We start from the raw sequence: 26,231 nt of genomic DNA, 5'->3' as shown, positions 1-26,231 counted from the left end.
TTTACATTAGTCCTGAACTCAAAGTTATCTGTGGAGGTACTCGTATGTTGGATGCGTGCCCTACACGAGTTCTCATTAAGCTATGGCTTAAATTATAAAGGCCGCAGTTCATACTGCACAGACAACTCCTAATTTATATTTATATAATTCAACCATCCAAGAGTAACTACATAAGATTTGTTAGGAGTCATTAACACTTTAATAAGCATGAGTAAAATATATGTTATTGACATACCGTGTACAGTAAGCGTCGATCAATGTTTAGGTAGTGCTTATGAAGCCGTTAAGTAATCCTTATGTTGTTTCGACGGAAGGAGATGGATTCCAGGGAGACAGGCGACAGAGTCAGGTCTGTTTTGACATTTTATTTCATGGTGGTAGGAACAAAAGACAAAGGTAATAAAGTTAGTAATGGTCAGGTCATGCCACTCTTACTCGGTGCACTGCCCTTCAGGAGCGTCTCAATCAAACAGTAGTTTAGAGGCCAGTCGATAGGGGAATCCACTTGAAGACAAAGGAACAGTAAATAGTATATTTTCTGTAAAAGCCAGAGGCAGACATTTTTGAGGCTCTCCGATGACTTGTATGAGCATTATTATGAATTGAATTATTACATATTAATTTACACTATGGGGTTGATGAGGCTAGGATGCTGGCTAAAATAAGAGCACAGAACAGCATGGACAACGACTTTGTCAACCGGTGAGCCGTTGAACTGTTTTAAGGCAATTCATAGACAGTTTCAACTCCCCCGACATTAGATTGTGCCCGTCTTACTCTTGAGCCAGTGTCACTTCTGAGTGTCAATAACACAGGACACATTCCACAACTACTGGAATAGGTCCCATTCAACAGTAATACAACATAGAAATGCAGTGGTGTAGACCATACATACGCACACACGGTTACTGGTCTTAGCTTTGGAAACTAGTCCTTGATTTGACTCAAAAGCCATATGCTTCAATGCTCTTCCCTTCCCTTCCCTTCCCCATTAACATAAGAACATAATTATTGTGTGTAGTGAACAGACAAGTCAGACTTCTTGGTTCCAGTGTATAGTACTAAAAACATAACCTCCACAGTTTTACACAATGCTACATTTACACGTACAAAATGGCCGCCTTTGTTTCAGAAGGGGGAAATATGAAGTGAACAATATTGCCAAGTATCTTATGTATCAAAACAGAGTGGGTTTATGTCAGTTTTTGGATGTTACAGAATTCATCTTAATACAAACCCATGTATTAGTATGTTTATTTGCAATTGCAATTATGTTTGCGATTTTTCTTTAAATTTTGCCGCCCAATATCCCAACTTATCACATTATCCCCTTACCAACAGCAAGAGATTGACCCGTTTATTTTAATGCAAGAGTATAAACCAGTTTTCATTTCAATTTGAGAAAAAAAAAATTGCTCTGAAATTTGAAAGATTGAAGATTTTTTTTGATGACTAAACATTCCATGACTGAGCATTGAAGGGTCCCATTGCCCACCTGGTATGTATGACATCTCTCCTCTTCCTCTATTTAACCTTATCTTACAGCTCCTCCATCAGGCCAGATGTGGTAAAAACAACAACTTGTTCTGTTACACCATAAAAAAAAAAGGACCCAGCCAAATTAAATTAGTTCTACAAGCTCAGTGAAATCAGGTGAGAGTAAAATAATCCACTTGACCGCTGACACGCTCGCCTCAGAAAATGAAAAGATCTGGCGAAACTAAAACAAAACAAAAATCAACACCGCAGAAACTGCATGCAACTAGTGGTCATTGTTAGCTTTACTGATTGCAAAATAGAATATGCACAATCCATGAGAAGCACAATACATGAGAAGAGAACCAATCTTACATATTCACAGTCTCAGGTATTTATATACTCTATATTTATTACATTTATTTATGTAAATTATTATTACATTTCTTGATTGATGGATGTTTTAAATGATGATATGTAAGTTGTTCTGGAATGTAAGTCTTCGTCTTTGTTCAAAAATGAGACTTAGTCATTGGTTCAGAGCCAACTGAGAGTATTTGCGCTGTATGAGGACTTTGTTCAGACGGTTTCCGAAACTCAGTCTTAACTAATATGGAATACACTTGTGTCCTATCAGGGGCAAGCAGAGGGTTCTATGAAACCAGAGTTGTGTTCATGAGGCACCAATAAGACAGGCTTGTTTTCGTTGCAAAATGTTGCAAAACATTTTGTAACAGTGTGCTCTAACGAACATGACACAGGTATCTGCAGTATGTCTACTGCATTTGCCTCACACGGGAATGTTTGTATGTAGAGTTAGGGTTATGTCTATAGCCTGTGTTGGGTGGTAGTGACTGATATGACACCAAGACGAGGCAAAAATAGAACATAATTACAGCATTAGACATGTAGTTTCTGAAGGGGGTGGTTTAACCAGGCTATTTCTTGTCCTCAGCGGCGGAACAGTGTAATATTTTGGGGCTATTGAGTGCGTCCTCCACCAGGTGAAGCCCCATGCCGTCCACCACCACATTCTTTACACAGCCAACGAAGCCCGTGCTGTAGGCCTTAGGCAGTCTGTGGGCCACCATCAACTCCTCCAAGCCACCTGGAGACAGAACGAGAGAGAGAGAGAAGGGAAGAGAAAGAGGGCGATTTAGAACAGTGTCTGAGGTGCATGAACAGACATACAACACAAGCATGCACCCCAGCACTCCCACAGATTGAGGTCACATCCTTGCATCTCCCACAAAGCAGAATGTGTCCTGCCACAAAGGATAACTAACTGCTGTAAAGTACTGTGTGATGTTGACCCTGGCAGTAGATGATGAGAAAGAGACATGTAGCTCTGGTGAACAGGAACAAACTGCATATCAAACAGGTGGTCCTTTCTGGAGGCCTGCTCGAGCAGTACAGTCACTAGAAATCTCCATTCACTCCAAGGGGGAGCCCGTCTTCTGATAAATCACCTGGATTTATCTTTCTCTCGTTTTCTGTCTCTCATTCACTCCAAGGGGAGCCCGTCTTCTGATAATTCACCTGGATTTATCTTTCTCTCGTTTACTGTCTCTCATTCTCTATCAAACACTTTCACACACTCTTTGTCTATATCTCTTTCCCTCCCTCACTTATTTCCTCTCTCGTCCCTCTCCTGCTTTTGTCCCTGTTTCATCTGCTGCGCCGACTTGGCCTTTCCGTCAAGCTCTTTTCCCCTTCTCTCTGTCCCCTCTAATCGGATTGCGTGCCTCTGAATCGGGGATCGACAGGGCTAATTTTATGCGAGTAAAAGATTAATTAATGATGAGCAGTGAAAGAGAAGGATTTAAAAGCGAGGAGCTGCTTGATGTGAGGCCTGCTGAAAGGATCATGTATTCTAGCTGTGGGGCGTGCTCGGCACCTGTTTGGAACCGCAGCGGTGTGTCAGTGTGTGTGTGTGTGAGAAAGAGAGGGATTATGTGTGTCCTTCCACCTGCTGGCTCTCCTAACTCAAAACACCCACACACACCTTCCCAACACCTTACACGACCAAATGCATCTCAAGGAAGAAAAAAAACTCTACCACCGCCATTCCCCCAGAATATTCAATCTATCAGCGTGTGCTACTTCAAAAGCCATTTCGCTGAGCGAAGTTCAGGTCAAATGGAACTCAAAAAGATAACAGGCAGACTTCTTTGGTCGTTTCAAATTCCAGAGAAACGAAAACTTTTGAGTTTAGTCAGATTGCTTTTCACTTCTCAAATCAATACCGGAATAGAGTTGGACACTCTTTCCAGACCGTCATCTTACATTTATGACCAATTATTTTCATGCCAGCGAGTTCTCTCACATCCACTGCAATGCATAGTGAGCGCATTCCTCATTTCTGGCACACACGCTGGTAGAGTTTTGTTACAGATGGAAATGTACTGTGTGTGTCAAATTTCAGGTTAACCCTATGTGTTGCTCAACAGTACCTCGGTCACTAGTCCATGTCCGTTACACTATCAGAGGGAAGATAGACCTAGTTTACTCACTTGTTGTTTTTAGAAACAGCATGTTAGTGTCTGACGGATTGGTATATGGAGGACTCATGACTAATAATCAGAATAATAGTAGAGAGAATTATTTATTTCAGCTTTTATTTCTTTCATCACATTCCCAAATGTTTCGCGTAGCCTTCCACAAGCTTCCCACAGTAATGTGGATGAATTTTGGCACATTCCTCCTGACAGAGCTGGTGTAACTGAGGCAGGTTTGTAGGCCTCCTTGCTCGCACACTCTTTCAGTTCTGCTCACAAATGTTCTATAGGATTGAGGTCAGGGCTTTGTGATGGCCACTCCAATACCTTGATTCTGTTGTCCTTCAGCTATTTTGCCACAACTTTGGAAGTATGCTTGGGGTCATTGTCCATTTGGAAGACCCATTTGCAACCAAGCTTTAACTTCCTGACTGATGTCTTGAAATGTTGCTTCAATATATCCACATAATTTCCCTTCTTCATTATTTTGTGAAGTGCACCAGTCCCTCCTGCAGCAAAGCACCCCCACAACATGATGCTGTCACCCCTGTGCTTCATGGTTAGGATGGTGTTCTTCAACTTGCAAGCCTCCTCCTTTTTCCTCCAAACATAGCAATGGTCATTATGGCCAAACAGTTCTATTTTCGTTTCATCAGACCAGAGGACATTTCTCCAAAAAGTACAATCTTTGTCCCGATGTGCAGTTGCAAACCGTAGTCTGGCTTTTTTTATGGCAGTTTTGGAGCAGTGGCTTCTTCCTTGCTGAGCGGTCTTTCAGGTTATGTCGATATAGGACTCGTTTTACTGTGGATATAGATACTTTTGTACCCGTTCCCTCCAGCATCTTCACAAGGTCCTTTGCTGTTCTGTGACTGATTCACATTTTTCGCACCAAAGTAAGTTAATCTCTAGGAGACAGAACGTGTCTCCTTCCTGAGTGGTATGATGGCTGTTTGGTCCCATGGTGTTTATACTTGCATACTATTGTTTGTACAGATGAACGTGGTACCTTCAGGCCTTTGGAAATTGCTCCCAAGGATGAACCAGACTCGTGGAGTTCTACTCGTGGAGGTCTTGGCTGATTTCTTTAGATTTTCCCATGATGTCAAGCAAAGAGGCACTGGGTTTGAAGGTAGGCTGTGAAATACATTCACATGTACACCTCCAATTGACTCAAATGATGTCAATTAGCCTATCAGAAGCTTCTAAAGCCATGACATCATTTTCTGGAATTTTCCAAGCTGTTTAAAAGTACAGTCAACTTAGTGTATGTAAACTTCTGACTCACTGGAATTGTGATACAGTGAATTATAAGTGAAATAATCTGTCTGTAAACAATTGTTGGAAAAATTACTTATGTCATGCACAAAGTAGATATCCTAACCGACTTGCCACAACTATAGTTTGTTAACAAGACATTTGTGGAATGGTTGAAAAACTAGTTTTAATGACTCCAACCTAAGTGTATGTAAACTTCCGACTTCAACTATATCTATTTTTTACTTCACCCTAATTCCTTAAAACTGCATTGTTGGTTAAGGGCGCATGTGACAAATACAAATTTATTTGATTTGTCTGTCTGTCGTGTGTCTGCATGTGTGCATTCCCATCTGGGTGTGTGTATGTTTGTACACCTGTGTCTGCCTCTGTGTGTCTGTTTCACTGTGTGTTAAACCTAAGACCTGTTGCGGGTTTATTAGTCCACCTACCCAACCAGAGAGCTCCGTCTGTGTCCAGCTGAGTGGCTGTCAGGGGCGACGATCCCGTGACTGCTGCCTCGTTGCCCACCTGGAGAGATCCGTCCCTACGTGCTCTGAGAGAGGGGCAGAAAGGGGGAAGGTAGAGGGAGAGGTGGGAGATAGGGAGAGAAAGAGGGAGTTGTTTACTGGCTTGTAGTAAAAATCAAGTCAGATGGCTATGTGCTTAGCAGGTGATTGAGCGAAAGGGGAGAGAGTGGATGCATCCGAAATGGCACCCTATTCCCTATATTTTGCACTACGTTTGACCAGAGCCTGTATGAGCAATCGCCAAAAGTAGTCTACTGTATAGGGAATAGGGTGCCATTTCAGACACAAACAGTTACCCAACAGTGTGTTGGAGGCATCGCTGTCATTCCCACGGAGCTGAAATGAGACCAACCTCCATGGATTTAAAGGTATCAAGTCTTCACTATGTGGTAGGATGATGCGGGTTTGGAGTATGCGATATGACAGAATGGGTTGAGATAACATTCATAACCCCACATTTAAATGCTGTGTCATGTAAGCTAACCCAAAGCTAGATTGTCGGTTTGCTTACAAGCTGAGTGAAATTGAAGGCAAATATGAAAACCACACACTCTGTATGCAGAACACTACGATGAACATTTCATGACTTCCACTGTTCGGTCATTTTCTATCACTAATATACATATTAGTGATAGATCCTAACTTCCACCCAAGTCAAAGTTAGTCAAATTGAAGTTAGGATTTACGCTAAAGCAAAATCACAAATACAAGCTATCCTGTTTAATGTCCCGTTAGCCGTCGCCTTACCTGCTGGCCTTGACGCAGATCCAACTGTTAGTGTTGACGCGCACCGTCGAGCGAAGCACCACAGGCTTGGAGCCCAGGTCATAGGTCATCTGCACGCGGCCATCCACAATGGCCAGGGCGATATAGTCAGAGCGCTCCACGCCCTTGCCGCTCCACAGCACCAGGCCCTGTGTGGCCTCCGTCTTGATGCTCAGCTCAAATTTGTTCACCAGCAGGGCCTTCTCACTGCAGGGCAGGGGGAGGAGCTTTAGAATGACTTATATTATTGGAGAGCAGAGTAAGTGAGGTGATTGTGAACTGTGAAGTAGTCAACGTTTGCATACTGGCTGTGTTGCTTATACGTATGAACCCCAAAGAGGTGATTCAAGGTTGATAGTGACGGGATACATTCTAAATGGTTACCAGTGATGGCTGTGTCCCAATACAATTCACTGGTTTCCTAATTCCTTGTCTAGCTTCCTTCATGACAACTGATCTGAAAGCACGAGAGGGTCATGTGAGAAACCTCTTAGCCAGCGCTGCTTATGAGGCAGAGAAAAGTCTCTCTCTCTCTCTCACTCACTCACTCACTCACTCTCGTTAGGTGGTGGTTGAGGCGGGATGCTGGGGGGTTCAGTGCTGTTTGATCTCAGTCTCTGAACTGCCAGTGCTACGGGGGAGTCAGGGAGCTGGGGAGAGGGGTGGAGACTGGGACATCCTGGGCCTTCCTATGGGGAGCGCTGCATGTCACTGCCACAGCTGTCTCTGCTCTGTGAGTGGGCTGCTGCTCAGAGCCTAGCTGGTGTGGTGGTTTGCATACGCTCTCACACACACACACACACACACACACACACACATCCATGTACGCACACAGCTCCATTTGGTACAGACCTCAAACAAAAAGACTCCAGAAAGGAAGCTAATTTTAAACAGCTCCTTTATTCTCCATTGTTTCCTTCAAGAGGTGGATATCAAGAGAATCATGCCTATGTGTTTATGGTGTGTGTGTCACTAATCGGTATCGCTGTAATGTACTGTGAAGTCGACAAGGTACAACACCTTTTTGAAAAGGATCGTAATTTCTTTTTTTTTTTACAAACAGGCAAAGCACACAGAACAGAGAGCACACAACACAACACAGAACAGAGAGCACACAACACAGAACAGAGAGCACACAACACAACACCCAGATCACACAAGACAGACATGACATGTACACGACACGAGTCTGCTCAGCAAACAGACAGTCTTATGGGAGCACAGGGGGTTATCCACAAAGGGCAGGAGAAAAGGAAGAAAAGAGAAAATGACCCTTGAATAAAATTTGATTTGATCCTCTCATTGGGCTGGCCAAAAGTGGTGCTACTGCTAATGGTGAAGAGACTGGACGGATTGTTTAAACCGAATAATTATTTGAGGCTTTTCATTTAGTTTCTGTTCAGGTATGGCCAACCGAACTTGACGCATGTTTAGTATTCGACCCAGCAGAGAGGAAGGAGTGCAACGTTTCTACATTTGGATTTGAGATTTCCAAAGCATAACTAATCTTTCTAAAATACACCATTTAAATTCACTCAAGCACAAATGCACAAAACAGAATGACTAATGAATTTAGAGTCATAGAAATCCTTTAGACAAATGGTCAGTAGCAAAACACATACAATATTTGGACTCCTTTCCCCTTGCCTGGGTAGGAGGTTCAATAAATCTTCAACAGCCTGGGTAGGAGGTTCAATAAATCCTCAACAGCCTGGGTAGGAGGTTCAATAAATCTTCAACAGCCTGGGTAGGAGATTCAATAAATATTCAACAGCCTGGGTAGGAGATTCAATAAATATTCAACAGCCTGGGTAGGAGGTTCAATAAATCCTCAACAGCCTGGGTAGGAGGTTCAATAAATCATCAACAGCCTGGGTAGGAGGTTCAATAAATCCTCAACAGCCTGGGTATGAGGTTCAATAAATCCTCAACAGCCTTGGTAGGAGGTTCAATAAATCCTCAACAGCCTGGGTATGAGGTTGAATAAATCCTCAACAGGATGGATTTTCAGAAAGAATAAGGTCCTCAGACTAAGGATATATTACACTGTATTTATACTATACTGACTAGTCTTAATTATGTTTCGGACTCCTGGTTGCATAATACATTTCCAAGAAGGGACAACGTTTGAATTGAAATGAATTAAGAATTTGATGTGAAACAATACATGATTTAATATGCAACCAAGTTGTCTTACTTTGGGGTTTACTTACTGGATTTGATTAATATTATGGAGTAGCGTCTTCTATGCTTTATTCTTTTTGAATACGTCTGAAAAAGGGCTGTGCACCCCATTGCCTTTAGGTGGGAGAAGTAAACAGAACATTGCTAAACATTGCTAAACTGGATATGATTGGGGACTGAGCTCTGCTGTCTTAATAGACCCGGGTGCGATTGCAACAGCTTATGGGGATCCAGATAAACAAATTAAAATATAATACTGTCTCTATATGTGGCCCAGTGTATAGAGAAGTCTGGCCCTTCAATAATTTCTCTATGGGGCCCAGTGTACAGAGTAGTGTGGCCCTATTATACTTCTCTAAATGGGGCCAAGAGTATTGAACTGTGGCTCTCCAATACTGTTTCTATGGGGCACTTTCTGACCCTTGAGTAGTGACAAGTTAGGCTGCCGACCTGAGGGGGGTTGTGTCGGGGTGGGATGCAGAAGGGTGGGGAGGCAGCATGCTAGCGATTGGTTGGACAGCGCTGGCTACAGGCTCCAGGACACTCACCTCTGTTCCGACGGGTTCTCCAGTGACTCTGGACTTTAAGGGAGCAGGGGAGAGAATGGAAGGGCGTGCAATAAGCGGACGGAGGGAGGTGGAAGGAGGACCCACAAGGAACCTTACAGGGTGATGTACTATATAGCATTGCCAGCATAGACAAGAGCCTCAGTGATCAGGGAGATGTGTTGAACAGAGTAAGTTGTTGCCCGAGAGATGGGAAAACATGTCTAGCTACCTTCCATGGTCCATACTAGCATACTAGCCAATGCATTACTACATTCTAGGTAGTATGAACACAGGAAATAGAACACATTTTATGAGTTTGGCTCTGGAGCTGTGATCACAGAATCATGGCTCTCTCTGGATATTCTGTTCCCATCCATACAGCCAGCTGGGTTCTCAGTACATTGTGCTGATAGAGAACTCTCTGGGAAGAAGAAAGGCGGAGGTGTATGTTTCATGATTAACTACTCATGGTGTGATTGTGATAACATACAGGAACTCAAGTCCTTTTGTTCACCCGACCTAGAATACCTCACAATCAATGCAATACCTCACAATCAATGCCGACCGCATTACCTCCTTAGAATTTTCTTTGGTTATCGTCACAGCCGTGTATAATCCACCCTCTAGCCAATACATGACAGCTCTCAAAGAACTACACTGGACCATGTGCAAACTGGAAACTGCATAACCTGGGGGACATTTATTATAGCTGGGAATTTGAATAAAGCAAATCTGAGGAAAACACTACCGAAGTTCTACCAACACATTGCCTGCAGAAATCCTCTCCCTCCCAGGATGGCTACAAGGCTCTCCCCTCCCTTCGGCAACTCCCTTTCGCTCCTGCCTCCCTATAAGCAGGGGATAATAACATTTTCCACTACTATAACTGAGTCTGATGACAGTGCTGTGTGTGTGTGTGTGTGTGTGTGTGTGTGTGTGTGTGTGTGTGTGTGTGTGTGTGTGTGTGTGTGTGTGTGTGTGTGTGTGTGTGTGTGTGTGTGTGTGTGTGTGTGTGTGTGTGTGTGTGTAATGGCTATTATCAACTTCCTTGAGAGAAGGAAGTACCAAATGAGAAAAATGGATTTGGTTGCTTCAATATTGGGGCGTGAGGAAATTGACCCAAGCTTTCAGAAGAGGAATGAAGACCGATCTAGGCTACAGTATATAGTAACAGCATCATTACCCCAGGGTGATACAGCGCTGGTCTGTGTGCTGTAATAACATTGCTATAACATTCCTCTGAGGAATTAATTGATCAATTTATGAATCTCTGTTAAACACCAGATCATGTTGAAACGATGACACTCGCTCGGAGAGATTGGGCTGGCTCTGGTTTGGACCATAATCGCGCCCCTCGCTCTTACAGGAAGTGACAACTATTAAAGCTCCTCTGGCCAGTCCGGCTCGAAGGACCATGATTATCACTCTAACGCAGGGTTGGCCAAACTCCAAGAGGTGCACGTCTAGTTTTTAGCATAGCACTCCAAAGCTGATTCAAATAATCATAAAGCTTTGATCATTTTCAATGAAAAGCTGTCCTAACGGATTTTGATACCAGCTGCCACATTGTTAGGGCTGGTCTCAAAGACGTCTCGATTTGAAGTCTTTCTTTGTCACGCCCTGGCCATAGAGAGGTTTTTATTCTCTATTTTGGTTAGGTCAGGGTGTGACTAGGGTGGGCATTCTAGTTTCCTTTTTTCTATGTTAGTGTGGTTCCCAATCAGAGGCAGCTATCTATCGTTGTCTCTGATTGGGGATCATATATAAGTTGTCATTTTCCGTTTGGGTTTCGGGTGGGATGTTATTTTCTGTTTTTCCTGACAGAACAGTGCGCTTTCGTTTTCACCTTTTGTCATCACAGTGTTTTTTGAACATTAAGTCATGAACACTTTCCACGCTGCGCTTTGGTCTCATTCTGACGACAGCCATTACATTCTTGAAAATATTTATAAAAACATGAGACAACTCCTTAACATGTCAGCCTTCGTTTTTCTCAGCATCCAACTTGATAAATATTCATAATTGCATTTAGAGATTGAACTAAGTGTGAATGACAGGGGCTTAAATGTGGATATCGAATTCTCTGGTGAATAAGCTCGGCATAATTGAACCTAAAACCAACTTCCCCGCTTAGTTTTTTTAATCAAATCAAATATTTTAAGAAGTTACTTACCAAGCTAATGCCAGCAAAAAGGAAACTAACAAAGTAAGATCTAAGTGTTGCCCTGGAGGAGGCAGTAAAATAACTGATGCAGCAAGACTGAGGAAGGGGGAATATCTTGGTCCACTACCTTGCAGTTAAGCCTTTACACTCGTGGGAATTGGCCTATATGGACATGGCTAAATTGACATGTTTCTTACAAAAGAAATATGAAAAGCAGATGCATAAGCATGGTACAGTTTGGAGATTATGGAAGAATTATTAGACCAAAGTTGACACAACAATTCCCCTGACACAAGACTGAATCCAAACATTACACAGTTGATTTTATGTTCCTTTTACATTTACTGTTCTTATCATGTCATTTGTTGACAACGAAATCAGAAAATACTCTGGATACATTCAGTAACACAATAAGAATATTCATGGAAAATGTTGGGAAGGTGCAACATAAGACAAAAACAAATTACAAGGGTTTGACAGAGAGAGCTAACTGGTGTCTCCAAGTAGCCACACACTTCTCTAAGTGTCCTCAGTTCCTAAGTCATTTCAATGCACTTTTATGACTCAAAGAAGAGTCCTCAACAATAAGGTGATTTTTTTTTAGCTCTCCTAGCTGTGCCGTTGAGGAATTAGAGCAAGCACACTTGTTTGGAACACAACCCTGCATCCCCGCCATCACACGATTACTGTTGTTGTTCACGCAATCCAAAAACAGCCCATTATACGGTGCATTCGGAAAGTATTCAGACCCCTTGACTTATTCAACATCTTGTTACAGTTGAAGTCAGAAGGTTACATACACTTAGGTTGGAGTCATTAAAACTCATTTTTCAACCACTCCACAAATTTCTTGTTAACAAACTATAGTTTGTCGGTTAGGACATCTAATTTGTGCATGACACATGTAATTTTCCCAATAATTGTTTACAGACAGATTATTTCTCTTATAACTCACTGTATCACAATTCCAGTGGGTCAGAAATTTACATACACTAAGTTGACTGTGCCTTTAAACAGCTGTGCCTTTAAAACAGCTCCAGAAAATTATGTAATGGATTTAGAATCTTCTGACAGGCTAATTGACATAATTTGAGTCAATTGGAGGTGTACCTGTGAATATATTTCAAGGCCTACCTTCAAACTCAATGCCTCTTTGCTTGACATCATGGGAAAACCTAAAGAAACCAGTCAAGACATCAGGAAAAAAAATTGTAGAACTCCACAAGTCTGGTTCATCCTTGGGAGCAATTTTCAAATGCCTGAAGGTACCACGTTCATCTGTACAAACAATAGTACGCAAGTTTAAACACCATGGGACCACACAGCCGTCATACCGCTCAGGAAGGAGACACATTCTGTCTCCTAGAGATGAATGTATTTTGGTGTGAAAAGTGCAAATCAATCCCAGAACAGCAGCAAAAGACCTTGTGAAGATGCTGGAGGAAACAGGTACAAAAGTATTTTTTCCACAGTAAAACAAGTCCTATATCCACATAACCTGAAAGACTGCTCAGCAAGGAAGAAGCCGCTGCTCCAAAACCACCATAAAAAAAGCCAGACTACGGTTTGCAACTGCACATGGGGACAAAGATTGTACTTTTTGGAAAACTGTCCTCTGGTCTCATGAAAAAAAATAGAACTGTTTGGCCATAACGACCATCGTTATGTTTGGAGGGAAAAAGAGGGAGGCTTGCAAGCCGAAGAATACCATCCCAACCGTGAAGTACGGGGGTGGTATCATCATGTTGTGGGGGTGTTTTGCTGTAGGAGGGACTGGTGCACTCCACAAAATAGATGGCATCCTGATTTAGGAAAATTATGTGGATATATTGAAGCAACATCAAGACATCAGTCAGGAAGTTAAAGCTTGGTCGCAAATGGGTCTTCCATCTGGACAATGACCCCAGGCATACTTCCAAAGTTGTGGCAAAATGGCTTAAGGACAACAAAGTCAAGGTATTGGAGTGGCCATCATGAAGCCCTGACCTCAATCCTATAGAAAATGTATGGGCAGAACTGGAAAAGCATGTGTGAGCAAGGAGGCCTACAAACCTGACTTAGTTACACCAGCTCTGTCAGGAGGAATGGGCCTAAATTCACCCAACTTATTCTGGGAAGCTTGTGGAAGGCTACCCGAAATGTTTGACCCAGGTTAAACAATTTAAAGACAATGCTACCAAATACTAATTAAGTATAAGTAAACTTCTGACTCACTGGGAAAGTGATGAAAGAAATTAATTCTGAAATAAATCATTCTCTCTACTATTATTCTGACATTTCATATTCTTAAAATAAAGTGGTGATCCTAACTGACCAAAGACAGGGAATTTTTACTAGGATTAAATGTCAGGAATTGTGAAAAACTGAGTTTAAATGTATTTGGCTAAGGTATATGTAAACTTCCGAATTCAACTGTACGTTACAGCCTTATTCTAAACTTAATTAAATTGTGTTATCCCCCTCATCAATTTACACAAAATACCCTATAATAACAAAGCAAAAACAGTTTTTTAGAAATGATTGTCCTTTACTCAGTACTTCGCGATTTCAGACTTCTTGGGTATGTTTCTCCCATTCTTCTCTACAGATCCTCTCAAGCTGTCAGGTTGGATGGGGAGCATTTGCTGCACAGCGATTTGGAGGTCTCTCCAGAGATGTTCGATCGGGATCAAGTTCGGCCTCTGGCTGAACCACTCAAGGACATTCAGAGACTTGTCCCGAAGCCACTCCTGCATTGTCTTTGGCTGTGTGCTTAGGGTCGTTGTCCTGTTGGAAGGTGAACGCTCTGGAGCAGATTTTCATCAAGGATCTCTCTGATCTCTCTGTACTCAACTGGTCTCCCAGTCCCTGCTGCTGAAAAACATCCCCACAGCATGACGCTGCCAACACCTTGCTTCACCTTTGGGATGGTGCCAGGTGTCCACCAGACGTGACACTTGACATTCAGGCCAAAGAGTTCAATCTTGGTTTCATCAGACCAGAGAATCTTGTTTCTCATGGTCTGAGAGTCCTTTAGGTGCTTTTTGGCAAACTCCAAGCGACTGTCATGTGCCTTTTACTGAGGAGTGGCTTTCATTTCATTTGGCCACTCTAACATAAAGGCCTGAATGGTGGAGTGCTGCAGAGATGGTTGTCCTTCTGGAAGGTTCTCCCATCTCCAAAGAGGAACTCTAATGCTTTGTCAGAGTGACCATTGGTTACTTGGTCACCTCCCTGACCAAGGCCATTCTCCCCCGATTGCTCAGTTTCGCCGGACGGCGGCCAGCTCTACGAAGAGTCTTGGTGGTTCCAAACTTGTCCCATTGAAGAATGATGGAGGCCACTGTGTTCTAGGGGACCTTCAATGCTGCAGACATTTTGTTGTTCCCCCTCCCCAGATCTGTGCCTCAACACAATACTGTCTCGGAGCTCTACGGATAATTCCTTTGACCTCATGGCTTGGTTTTTGCTCTGACATGCACTGTCAACTGTGGGACCTAATATAGACAGGTGTGTGACTTTCCAAACCATGTCCAATCAATTAAATTTACCTCAGGTGGACTCCAAATCAAGTTGGAGAAGCACCTTAAGGATGATCAATGGAAACAGGATGCACCTGAGCTCAATTTCGGTTCTCATTGCAAAGGGTCTGAATACTTCTGTAAATAAGGTATTTCAGTTTTTGTATTTATCTGCAAAAATGTCAAAAAAAAACTGTTGTTGCTTTGTCATTATGGGGTATTGTGGGTAGCTTGATGAGGGGAAAAAAAGATTTAATCAATTTTCGAATAAGATTGTAAGGTAACAAAATGTGGTAAAAGGGAAGGGGTCTGAATACACTGTAAATCGCATACTGGGTCAGGTGGGCATCATTTGACAGCTTGTTCTATTGCTAACTTAACTAGTTAAGTGATAAAATATGATCTTACAGTGTTAGGCTTTCACAGGGTAGAAACAGATCATAATTCTGGTGCGCATAGAAAGAAGTAATGCGTGCATTCAGGTGAGTGTTCACCGGCTATTTTTGAGAGACAAATAGACAAATATAGGTTCATTCTGTTCAGAACAACCTAGGCTCCATGCCATCTTGTAACTGTACATCAAACATCGGGATCATAAACGTTGACACTGTAGATGACATGAGTTTTATGATATGGAAATGTATAGTGCACATTTTGACTCACAGGTGTTTGGCTTGCTTGTATGACATCAAAGTGGTATTTATTAGAATCCTCAATGTCTCATCTTTCAAAGTACATCGAGTCCTCTTAATTTACAGCATTTTCCTCACTCAGACAACTACAAATTTGCAAAAGTTGCCCAATTAGCGACAGGGATGGGAGCACTTTATTGAAGCGTGCGGTGCTCATGTTCAGAATGGCTGTCAGGCAAAAAACCCATACAGCGCTGTGAGTGGCAGAGCCTGAAATCTGACGTAATGATGATGAAGATGATATAGGATAAATAAATAAAGAATCTATTACTTTTGTGTTAACTATCGTAATGTATTTCGAGTTGGGTTAGTTTGGCTTTGACTGAACCTGTGAAGGTTCTGCATCTCTTTAAGTCTACTTACTCTGGAATGTCATTGGTCAGTTGGCTTGAGTGCATCAGAAAGACAGACAAGGAACACTCATGAGACAGACAGAGAGACAGACAAGAGAAAGAAGTGGACAGACAGACGGACGGCAGGACATACATCTGACAGGCTCAACCAGGACAACAGACAGAGGATACAGACATATCCTACAATTGTCTCATATTTTCATTGTGTGTGTGTGTGTTCATAAGACCACAAATTCAAATTCACTGTCTGTTTCTCCATTTTCACACCCTGGAGTGTTGTGTTTTGGGAGGACTTGTAATGGATCTTGATGGTTAGTCTTATGTTCCATGTCTTTTCAGGTTCCTCATCACAAACATTTAATGCATGCCAACCTGCGGGCGTGTGGAGGACGTAGATGGATGGAAGAGGATACAATGTATCAGCGGTAGCCTGGAAGGCAGGATGCGTTTCTCTCTCATTCACACCTTGTATTGAAACCATTTACACTTACATCATCCAGCTTCTCCTGGTATAGCTAGCGTGTGTTTAAATGGAAATCAACACTTTAGGACTGCTATTTTGAGGGGACACAGTCGCTCGTTGTGTATTTCTAAAATAAGCTTGTGTGCACATAACTGTGTACGTGTGTGTATAGTGTGCATGTTATGTATGTTTGTATGTATTTTTATTTATTTATTTATTTTACCTTTATTTAACCAGGTAGGCAAGTTGAGAACAAGTTCTCATTTACAATTGCGACCTGGCCAAGATAAAGCATAGCAGTTCGACAGATAAAACGACACAGAGTTACACATGGAGTAAAACAAACATACAGTCAATAATACAGTATAAACAAGTCTATATACAATGTGAGGTGAGAAGGGAGGTAAAGGCAAAAAAGGCCATGATGGCAAAGTAAATACAATATAGCAAGTAAAATACTGGAATGGTAGTTTTGCAATGGAAGAATGTGCAAAGTAGAAATAAAAAATAATGGGGTGCAAAGGAGCAAAATAAATAAATAAATTAAAATTAAATACAGTTGGGAAAGAGGTAGTTGTTTGGGCTAAATTATAGGTGGGCTATGTACAGGTGCAGTAATCTGTGAGCTGCTCTGACAGTTGGTGCTTAAAGCTAGTGAGGGAGATAAGTGTTTCCAGTTTCAGAGATTTTTGTAGTTCGTTCCAGTCATTGCCAGCAGAGAACTGGAAGGAGAGGCGGCCAAAGAAAGAATTGGTTTTGGGGGTGACTAGAGAGATATACCTGCTGGAGCGTGTGCTACAGGTGGGAGATGCTATGGTGACCAGCGAGCTGAGATAAGGGGGGACTTTACCTAGCAGGGTCTTGTAGATGACATGGAGCCAGTGGGTTTGGCGACGAGTATGAAGCGAGGGCCAGCCAACGAGAGCGTACAGGTCGCAATGGTGGGTAGTATATGGGGCTTTGGTGATAAAACGGATTGCACTGTGATAGACTGCATCCAATTTGTTGAGTAGGGTATTGGAGGCTATTTTGTAAAGGTCTGTAATTTTTATCATAGGTACACTTCAACTGTGAGAGAATGAATCTAAAACAAAAATCCAGAAAATCACATTGTATGATTTTTAAGTAATTAATTTGCATTTTATTGCATGACATAAGTATTTGATCACCTTCCAACCAGTAAGAATTCCGTCTCTCACAGACCTGTTAGTTTTTCTTTAAGAAGCCCTCCTGTTCTCCACTCATTACCTGTATTAACTGCACCTGTTTGAACTCGTTACCTGTATAAAAGACACCTGTCCACACACTCAATCAAACAGACTCCAACCTCTCCACAATGGCAAAGACCAGAGGGCTGTGTAAGGACATCAGGGATAAAATTGTAGACCTGCACAAGGCTGGGATGGGCTACAGGAAAATAGGCAAGCAGCTTGGTGAGAAGGCAACAACTGTTGGCGCAATTATTCGAAAATGGAAGAAGTTCAAGATGACGGTCAATCACCCTCGGTCTGGGGCTCCATGCAAGATCTCACCTCGTGGGGCATCAATGATCATGAGGAAGGTGAGGGATCAGCCCAGAACTACATGGTAGGACCTGGTCAATGACCTGAAGAGAGCTGGGGCCACAGTCTCAAAGAAAACCATTAGTAACACACTACGCCGTCATGGATTCAAATCCTGCAGCGCATGCAAGGTCCCCCTGCTCAAGCCAGCGCATGTCCAGGCCCGTCTGAAGTTTGCCAATGACCATCTGGATGATCCATAGGAGGAATGGGAGAAGGTCATGTGGTCTGATGAGACACAAATAGAGCTTTTTGGTCTAAACTCCACTCGGCGTGTTTGGAGGAAGAAGGATGAGTACAACCCCAAGAACACCATCCCAACTGTGAAGCATGGAGGAGGAAACATCATTCTTTGGGGATGCTTTTCTGCAAAGGGGACAGGATGACTGCACCGTATTGAGGGGAGGATGGATGGGGCCATGTATCGCAAGATCTTGGCCAACAACCTCCTTCCCTCAGTAAGAGCATTGAAGATGGGTCGTGGCTGGGTCTTTCAGCATGACAACGACCCGAAACACACAGCCAGGGCAACTAAGGAGTGGCTCCGTAAGAAGCATCTCAAGGTCCTGGAGTGGCCTAGCCAGTCTCCAGACATGAACCCAATAGAACATCTTTGGAGGGAGCTGAAAGTCCGTATTGCCCAGCGACAGCCCCCAAACCTGAAGGATCTGGAGAAGGTCTGTATGGAGGAGTGGGCCAAAATCCCTGCTGCAGTGTGTGCAAACCTGGTCAAGAACTACAGGAAACATATGATCTCTGTAATTGCAAACAAAGGTTTCTGTACCAAATATTAAGTTCTGCTTTTCTGATGTATCAAATATGTGGAAGGACCACCAGAGGGCAGGCTGGGCTCATGGATAGTAGCCCAACAAGGCATGGGAGACAAGGTAACCAGAGGCAATTAAGCACAGCTGACGGTACTAATGACATACTCTCCTTCCCCTATAAGAGAGAGAATGGAACCAGCAGAGAAGGGGGGGGAAAACTATCTCTGGACGATGGCCACCGAGAGAGAGAGCTATCCAGGTAGAACCACTAAGACGGTGACAATCCCGTGACTTTTTGTTGTAGTTTAAAGATAAGCCTATTGTGTTCCTGTTTCATCTGGAGAAGAAGATGTATGTTTTTCCTTGGAAGATTTTCATTGATTATGTTGGAGTGTTTGTGTTGACCAAATGCCCTCAACAGAGAACTGTGTTCAATCAAGAAAACCTACTCCTGACTCGTTTATTCCACCTTCCCGCTTTAGAGTGACGCCCAATTACTTGGTCCGCTCACATTGGTGGAGGATGCTGGCATTAGGTGGACGAGGGACACAAGGATAAGTGAGTAAATCAAGATTCTTCCAGTAGACCCGGAGGAACCATTCAAGAACGATGGATAACGCCCTACTACAACAATTGATCACGGCACAGCAGACAACCATAGAACTCCTGCAACAACAGCTGAGCCGACGAGAAGAACCTAGAGTTAAGCCAAGAGCGGCTGCTCACGCCATTTTACTTCGTCTCTCCAAGGAGGAGGATATTGAGGCCTTCCTCATGACCTTCGAAAGGACGGCCACCTTGGAAGAGTGGCCGCCCACAGAATGGGCGAGCGCATTAGCCCCTCTTTTGACCGGGGTGGCTCAGGAAGCCTATTTTGACCTGGATTCCCGCGAAGCTGCGGACTATGGCCGACTAAAAACCAAGATCCTGTCCCGGTACCAGCTGACGGCCAGAGATAGGGCTGTAAAGTTCCATCAATGGACCTATACAGCTGATCAACCCGTCCGTGCCCAGATCTTCGCATTAATACGACTGACGAAACAGTGGCTAGAACCTAGAAAGGGAGTAGGACATGTGATAGAGACTCTCGTAGTGGACAAGATATTGAGAGAATTACCCAGTGACTTAAAAAGGGTTGTGGGGCAAGCCGACGACATAGCCCAGGCGGTGGAAACATATCGGTCTACAGGGGAGTTGTTAAAAAGTGACAAGGAGGAACGGAAGGAGTCTTCCAATCCCGTACCACGACTCACCCCGGCGCGCCCGCCACCGAAACATCCAAGCCCCCACCGAAGGTGGGAGAAGTCAGCCACCACACAGCAGGGTCGGTGTTATAAATGTCAGTCTCCCAACCATTATGCCCCACAATGTCCTAGCAAGGATGAGCCCATGGTTACGGAGTCATCACTGCCTACCCCCACACATCCCGTTTTGAGGGACAGGATCAACACTGCTGGTTAGCAGAGATAGCCCCAGCCTCAGAGATTCCGGTGCGAGTCGAAGATGTGGTAGCTATTCTCGACTCGGGAAGTATGGTTACGTTAGTAGAGGAGCGGATGGTGACCTCCGCAACACTGCTACCAGACAAAGTAGCCATATCCTGTATCCATGGAGACACCCACTATTACCCCACTGTGAATCTGCCTATTCTCACTCCAAAAGGAAGGTGTACAGTCAGGGCAGGGAAAGTGCCGCAGCTGAAGGTGCCATTATTGATCGGGAGAGACTGTCCCCTATATAAGGAGCTTCGGCAGATGACGTTATGCACGGGAAGAAGGGGGAAGTAGTAGTCCTACAAGGAGACGTAGCCGCGTCCTCGTCCTCTGCAGCAGAGGAAGAAATAGCGACCCAACGTTTACGACAGATATTCCAGGAAACCACCGATGAAGACACATGTGAAGGGTTATACACAACGCAGGAAGGGAGGAGCAACCAGGCGCTAAGGGATATATTTGAAGCTCCATCCGAGGAGGGAACATGGAAGGGATTCTCCTCGGTCACCCCTGATGGGGATGTGGAACAACCTCCACATCCCTCTACCGAGGTCGACCTGCCCCAGGAATTAAAGGGACAGTTCGGCACCTCGCAGCATAGAGACCCAGACCTAAGGGAGGCCATGAGGAAGGTGAAGGTGTTCGACGGGAGGAACGTCGACGGATCAGGTGAGCCCCCTCTTCCTTACTATGCAATCAGGCGGGGACTCTTATACTGGGTCGTACGACGAAGGGGGGAAAACCAGGAATTACTAATGGTGCCTAGGCCATACAGGGATACAGTTCTACAGTTAGCCCATTCCCACGTCCTAGGAGGACACCTGGCACGAGACAAGACTATTGACACAATCATGCAGAGATTCTATTGGCCCCCGGTCACCCGGGATGTGGCCAGGTATTGTAGGACGTGTGATCAATGTCAACGTACAGCTCCACGGCCACACCTACGTAACCCTTTGATTCCTCTCCCCATCATAGAGACTCCCTTTGAACGCATAGCTATGGACCTCGTAGGACCCCTCCCAAAATCCGCCAGAGGACACGAGTACATCCTAGTGGTTATAGATTACGCTACCAAGTTCCTGGAGGCCATACCCCTGCGTAACATGTCGTCAACGTGAATTGCCAAGGAGTTATTCCTGATGTTCTCTCGTGTGGGCCTCCCCAAGACTATCTTAACCGATCAAGGAACCCCGTTCATGTCCCGGTTGATGAAGGACTTGTGTCGGTTATATCAGGTTCAACAGATACGTACAAGCATATTCCACCCTCAAACAGACGGGTTGTGTGAACGCTTGAACAAAACGATTAAAAGCATGTTGAGAAGAGTGGTGTCCCGAGACGGGAAAAACTGGGACATGCTTCTCCCACACTTAATGTTTGCCCTGCGAGAAGTACCCCAGGCATCCACTGGATTCTCTCCGTTTGAATTGCTCTATGGCAGACCCTGTCGAGGAATCCTCGACTTAGCCAAGGAGACCTGGGAGACCCAACCATGCCCCTTTCGATCCACAATAGAACACGTTACCCTGATGAGAGACCGCCTGTCAGCAGTGTGGCCCATAGTCAAGGAGCATATGGAGAGGGCCCAAAGGACCCAAGGCCGGGACGATGATAAGTCCGCGACCCCCCGTGAGTTCACCGTGGGAGAGAAAGTGATGGTGCTTGTGCCCACGGCCGAACATCGCTTGCTGGCGCAGTGGAGGGGGCCCTACGAGGTAATGAAAAGGGTCTCACCGGTCAATTACCTCATCACATAAACCTGCTGAAGACGTACCATGGACGAGAGGAGGAGGTGGCTTTGATGGCCCTGGAGGGCAAAGGAAAAGAGGAGGCTCTACCACAGGTGCGCCGTGGCCAAACTCTCCTACCGGAGCAGTCAAGACAGCTAGACAAGCTGATTATGAACTTCGGTCGAATATTCTCTCCATTCCCAGGACAAACAGATGTCCTGTTCCACCATATCCACACTGAACCCGGCAAGAAGGTGCATATCCACCCTTACAGGATTCCTGAGGCTCGCCGAGTCATCGCTAAGAAAGAGGAGAGGGAGATGTTGAGGATGGGCGTGATCGAGCCCTCGACGAGTGAGTGGTCCAGTCCCATAGTCCTGGTCCCCAAATCCGATGGTAGTATGAGACTCTGCAACGACTTTAGGGGCGTGAATGCCATCTCTACATTCGATGCGTATCCCATGTCACGCGTGGAGGAACTCTTGGAGCGCTTAGGAAAGGCCATGTTCATCACTACCCTGGATTTGACGAAGGGATATTGGCAAGTGCCGGTGGCTCCGGAGGATCGCCCAAAAACTGCCTTCGCCACCCCAGAGGGGCTTTTCCAGTATGTGAGGATGCCCTTCGGACTGCACGGTGCCGCTGCAACCTTCCAACGCCTCATGGATGCCATTCTACGGCCCCATCAAGAGTATGCAGCGGCGTACATAGACGATGTGGTCATCCACAGCGAGGACTGGGATAGTCACCTCCTGCGATTACGGGCGGTGCTCGTGAGTTTGGAAGCCACAGGGTTGACAGCCAATCCAAATAAATGCTGCCTGGGCCTGTCTGAAGCGGAATACCTGGGGTACACCGTGGGGAATGGGAAAATACGCCCCCAGGCAGAGAAGACCAGGGCAATTCGTGACTGGCCTCGACCCCGGACCAAGCGAGACGTTCGGGCCTTCTTAGGGATAACAGGATATTATCGCCGTTTTATCCCGGGATATGCAACCATTGCCAATCCCCTCACAAACCTCATCAGGAAAAACCTGCCAAACCAGGTAGAGTGGAAAGACGAGACGGAAGAGGCCTTTCAATTGCTAAAAGATGGCCTGTGTTCTGATCCCGTTCTACAGGCTCCGGACTTCTCACAAGAGTTCATTGTGCAGGTCGATGCCTCGGATACAGGGCTCGGGGCCATACTAGCTCAGGGTAAAGGTGAAGCAGAGAAGCCGATTCTCTTCATTAGTAGGAAGCTCAGCGATCGGGAACAGAGGTATGCGACCGTAGAGAAAGAGGCCTTAGCCATCAAGTGGGCCCTCGATTATCTCCGGTACTACCTACTGGGTCGGTGGTTTGCATTAGTTACTGACCATGCGCCCCTCACGTGGATGGCTGGTAAGAGAAACAATAACAACAGAATAGCCAGATGGTTTTTGTCTTTACAACCGTTCTCTTTCCATGTCATCCACAGGGCCGGATCGAGGAACGGGAATGCAGACGCGCTGTCCCGACGCGACCAAGACGGTGCGTCTGGCGCCCGACCCTCCGGTTCGGTCCTGGGGGGGAAGGTATGTGGAAGGACCACCAGAGGGCAGGCTGGGCTCATGGATAGTAGCCCAACAAGGCATGGGAGACAAGGTAACCAGAGGCAATTAAGCACAGCTGACGGTACTAATGACATACTCTCCTTCCCCTATAAGAGAGAGAATGGAACCAGCAGAGAAGGGGGGGGGAACTATCTCTGGATGATGGCCACCGAGAGAGAGAGCTATCCAGGTAGAACCACTAAGACGGTGACAATCGCGTGACTTTTTGTTGTAGTTTAAAGATAAGCCTATTGTGTTCCTGTTTCATCTGGAGAAGAAGATGTATGTTTTTCCTTGGAAGATTTTCATTGATTATGTTGGAGTGTTTGTGTTGACCAAATGCCCTCAATAGAGAACTGTGTTCAATCAAGAAAACGTACTCCTGACTCGTTTATTCCACCTTCCCGCTTTAGAGTGACGCCCAATTACTTGGCCCGCTCACAAATACTTATGTCATGCAATAAAATGCAAATTAATTACTTAAAAATCATACAATGTGATTTTCTGGATTTTTGTTTTAGATTCCGTCTCTCACAGTTGAAGTGTACCTATGATAAAAATGACAGAACTCTACATGCTTTGTAAGTAGGAAAACCTGCAAAATCGGCAGTGTATCAAATACTTGTTCTCTCCACTGTATATTCTGTAATCTATATTATCTACTGTATTTTAGCCTATGCCGCTCTGGCATTGCTCATCCATATATTTATACGTTCTTATTCCATTCCTTTATTTAGATTTGTGTGTGTTGTGGAGTTGGATTACATGTTAGATATTGCTGCACTGTCGGAACTGGAAGCACAAGCATTTTGCTACACTCGCAATAACATCTGCTAACCACGTGTATGTGACCAATAACATCTGCTAGCCATGTGTATGTGACCAATAACATCTGCTAGCCACGTGTATGTGACCAATAACATCTGCTAACCACGTGTGTGTGACCAATAACATCTGCTAACCACGTGTATGTGACCAATAACATCTGCTAACCACGTGTATGTGACCAATAACATCTGCTAGCCATGTGTATGTGACCAATAACATCTGCTAACCACGTGTATGTGACCAATAACATCTGCTAGCCATGTGTATGTGACCAATAACATCTGCTAACCACGTGTATGTGACCAATAACATCTGCTAGCCATGTGTATGTGACCAATAACATCTGCTAACCACGTGTATGTGACCAATAACATCTGCTAGCCATGTGTATGTGACCAATAACATCTGCTAACCACGTGTATGTGACCAATAACATCTGCTAGCCATGTGTATGTGACCAATAACATCTGCTAGCCATGTGTATGTGACCAATAACATCTGCTAGCCACGTGTATGTGACCAATAACATCTGCTAGCCATGTGTATGTGACCAATAACATCTGCTAGCCATGTGTATGTGACCAATAACATCTGCTAGCCACATGTATGTGACCAATAACATCTGCTAGCCACGTGTATGTGACCAATAACATCTGCTAGCCATGTGTATGTGACCAATAACATCTGCTAGCCATGTGTATGTGACCAATAACATCTGCTAGCCACGTGTATGTGACCAATAACATCTGCTAGCCATGTGTATGTGACCAATAACATCTGCTAGCCATGTGTATGTGACCAATAACATCTGCTAGCCACGTGTATGTGACCAATAACATCTGCTAGCCACGTGTATGTGACCAATAACATCTGCTAACCACGTGTATGTGACCAATAACATCTGCTAGCCACGTGTATGTGACCAATAACATCTGCTAGCCACGTTTATGTGACCAATAACATCTGCTAACCACGTGTATGTGACCAATAACATCTGCTAACCACGTGTGTGTGACCAATAACATCTGCTAACCACGTGTATGTGACCAATAACATCTGCTAACCACGTGTATGTGACCAATAACATCTGCTAGCCATGTGTATGTGACCAATAACATCTGCTAACCACGTGTATGTGACCAATAACATCTGCTAACCACGTGTATGTGACCAATAACATCTGCTAACCACGTGTATGTGACCAATGACATCTACTAGCCACGTGTATGTGACCAATAACATCTGCTAGCCACGTGTATGTGACCAATAACATCTGCTAGCCATGTGTATGTGACCAATAACATCTGCTAACCACGTGTATGTGACCAATAACATCTGCTAACCACGTGTATGTGACCAATAACATCTACTAGCCACGTGTATGTGACCAATAACATCTGCTAGCCACGTGTATGTGACCAATAACATCTGCTAGCCACGTGTATGTGACCAATAACATCTGCTAGCCACGTTTATGTGACCAATAACATCTGCTAACCACGTGTATGTGACCAATAACATCTGCTAACCACGTGTATGTGACCAATAACATCTACTAGCCACGTGTATGTGACCAATAACATCTGCTAGCCACGTGTATGTGACCAATAACATCTGCTAGCCACGTTTATGTGACCAATAACATCTGCTAGCCACGTGTATGTGACCAATAACATCTGCTAACCACGTGTATGTGACCAATAACATCTGCTAGCCACGTTTATGTGACCAATAACATCTGCTAACCACGTGTATGTGACCAATAACATCTGCTAACCACGTGTGTGTGACCAATAACATCTGCTAGCCACGTGTATGTGACCAATAACATCTGCTAACCACGT

The 26,231-nt window shown here is 44.4% G+C and overlaps 1 protein-coding gene across 5 annotated transcripts in view; it reads right to left on the bottom strand.

Moving 5' to 3' along the window:
* Positions 1-350: 350 nt before the first annotated feature.
* LOC109869661 (agrin) overlaps positions 351-26,231 on the bottom strand; it is a 537,476-nt gene continuing 511,595 nt past the window's right edge. For all 5 annotated transcript variants that reach the window (XM_031803590.1, XM_031803591.1, XM_031803593.1 and 2 more), the window contains 3 exons: positions 6,509-6,733; positions 5,684-5,787; positions 351-2,584 (listed from right to left, as the gene is read on the bottom strand). In XM_031803590.1, coding sequence (XP_031659450.1) covers positions 2,415-2,584; positions 5,684-5,787; positions 6,509-6,733 — 499 coding nt within the window. In that variant the 3' untranslated portion in view covers positions 351-2,414. The remainder of the gene's footprint in view (positions 2,585-5,683; positions 5,788-6,508; positions 6,734-26,231) is intronic.

The sequence above is a fragment of the Oncorhynchus kisutch genome, linkage group LG24 (genome assembly GCF_002021735.2).
Source record: "Oncorhynchus kisutch isolate 150728-3 linkage group LG24, Okis_V2, whole genome shotgun sequence".
NCBI lineage: Eukaryota > Metazoa > Chordata > Actinopteri > Salmoniformes > Salmonidae > Oncorhynchus > Oncorhynchus kisutch.
Note: the sequence above shows the minus strand (reverse complement) of the source record. Positions and strands in the feature narration are given on the sequence as shown.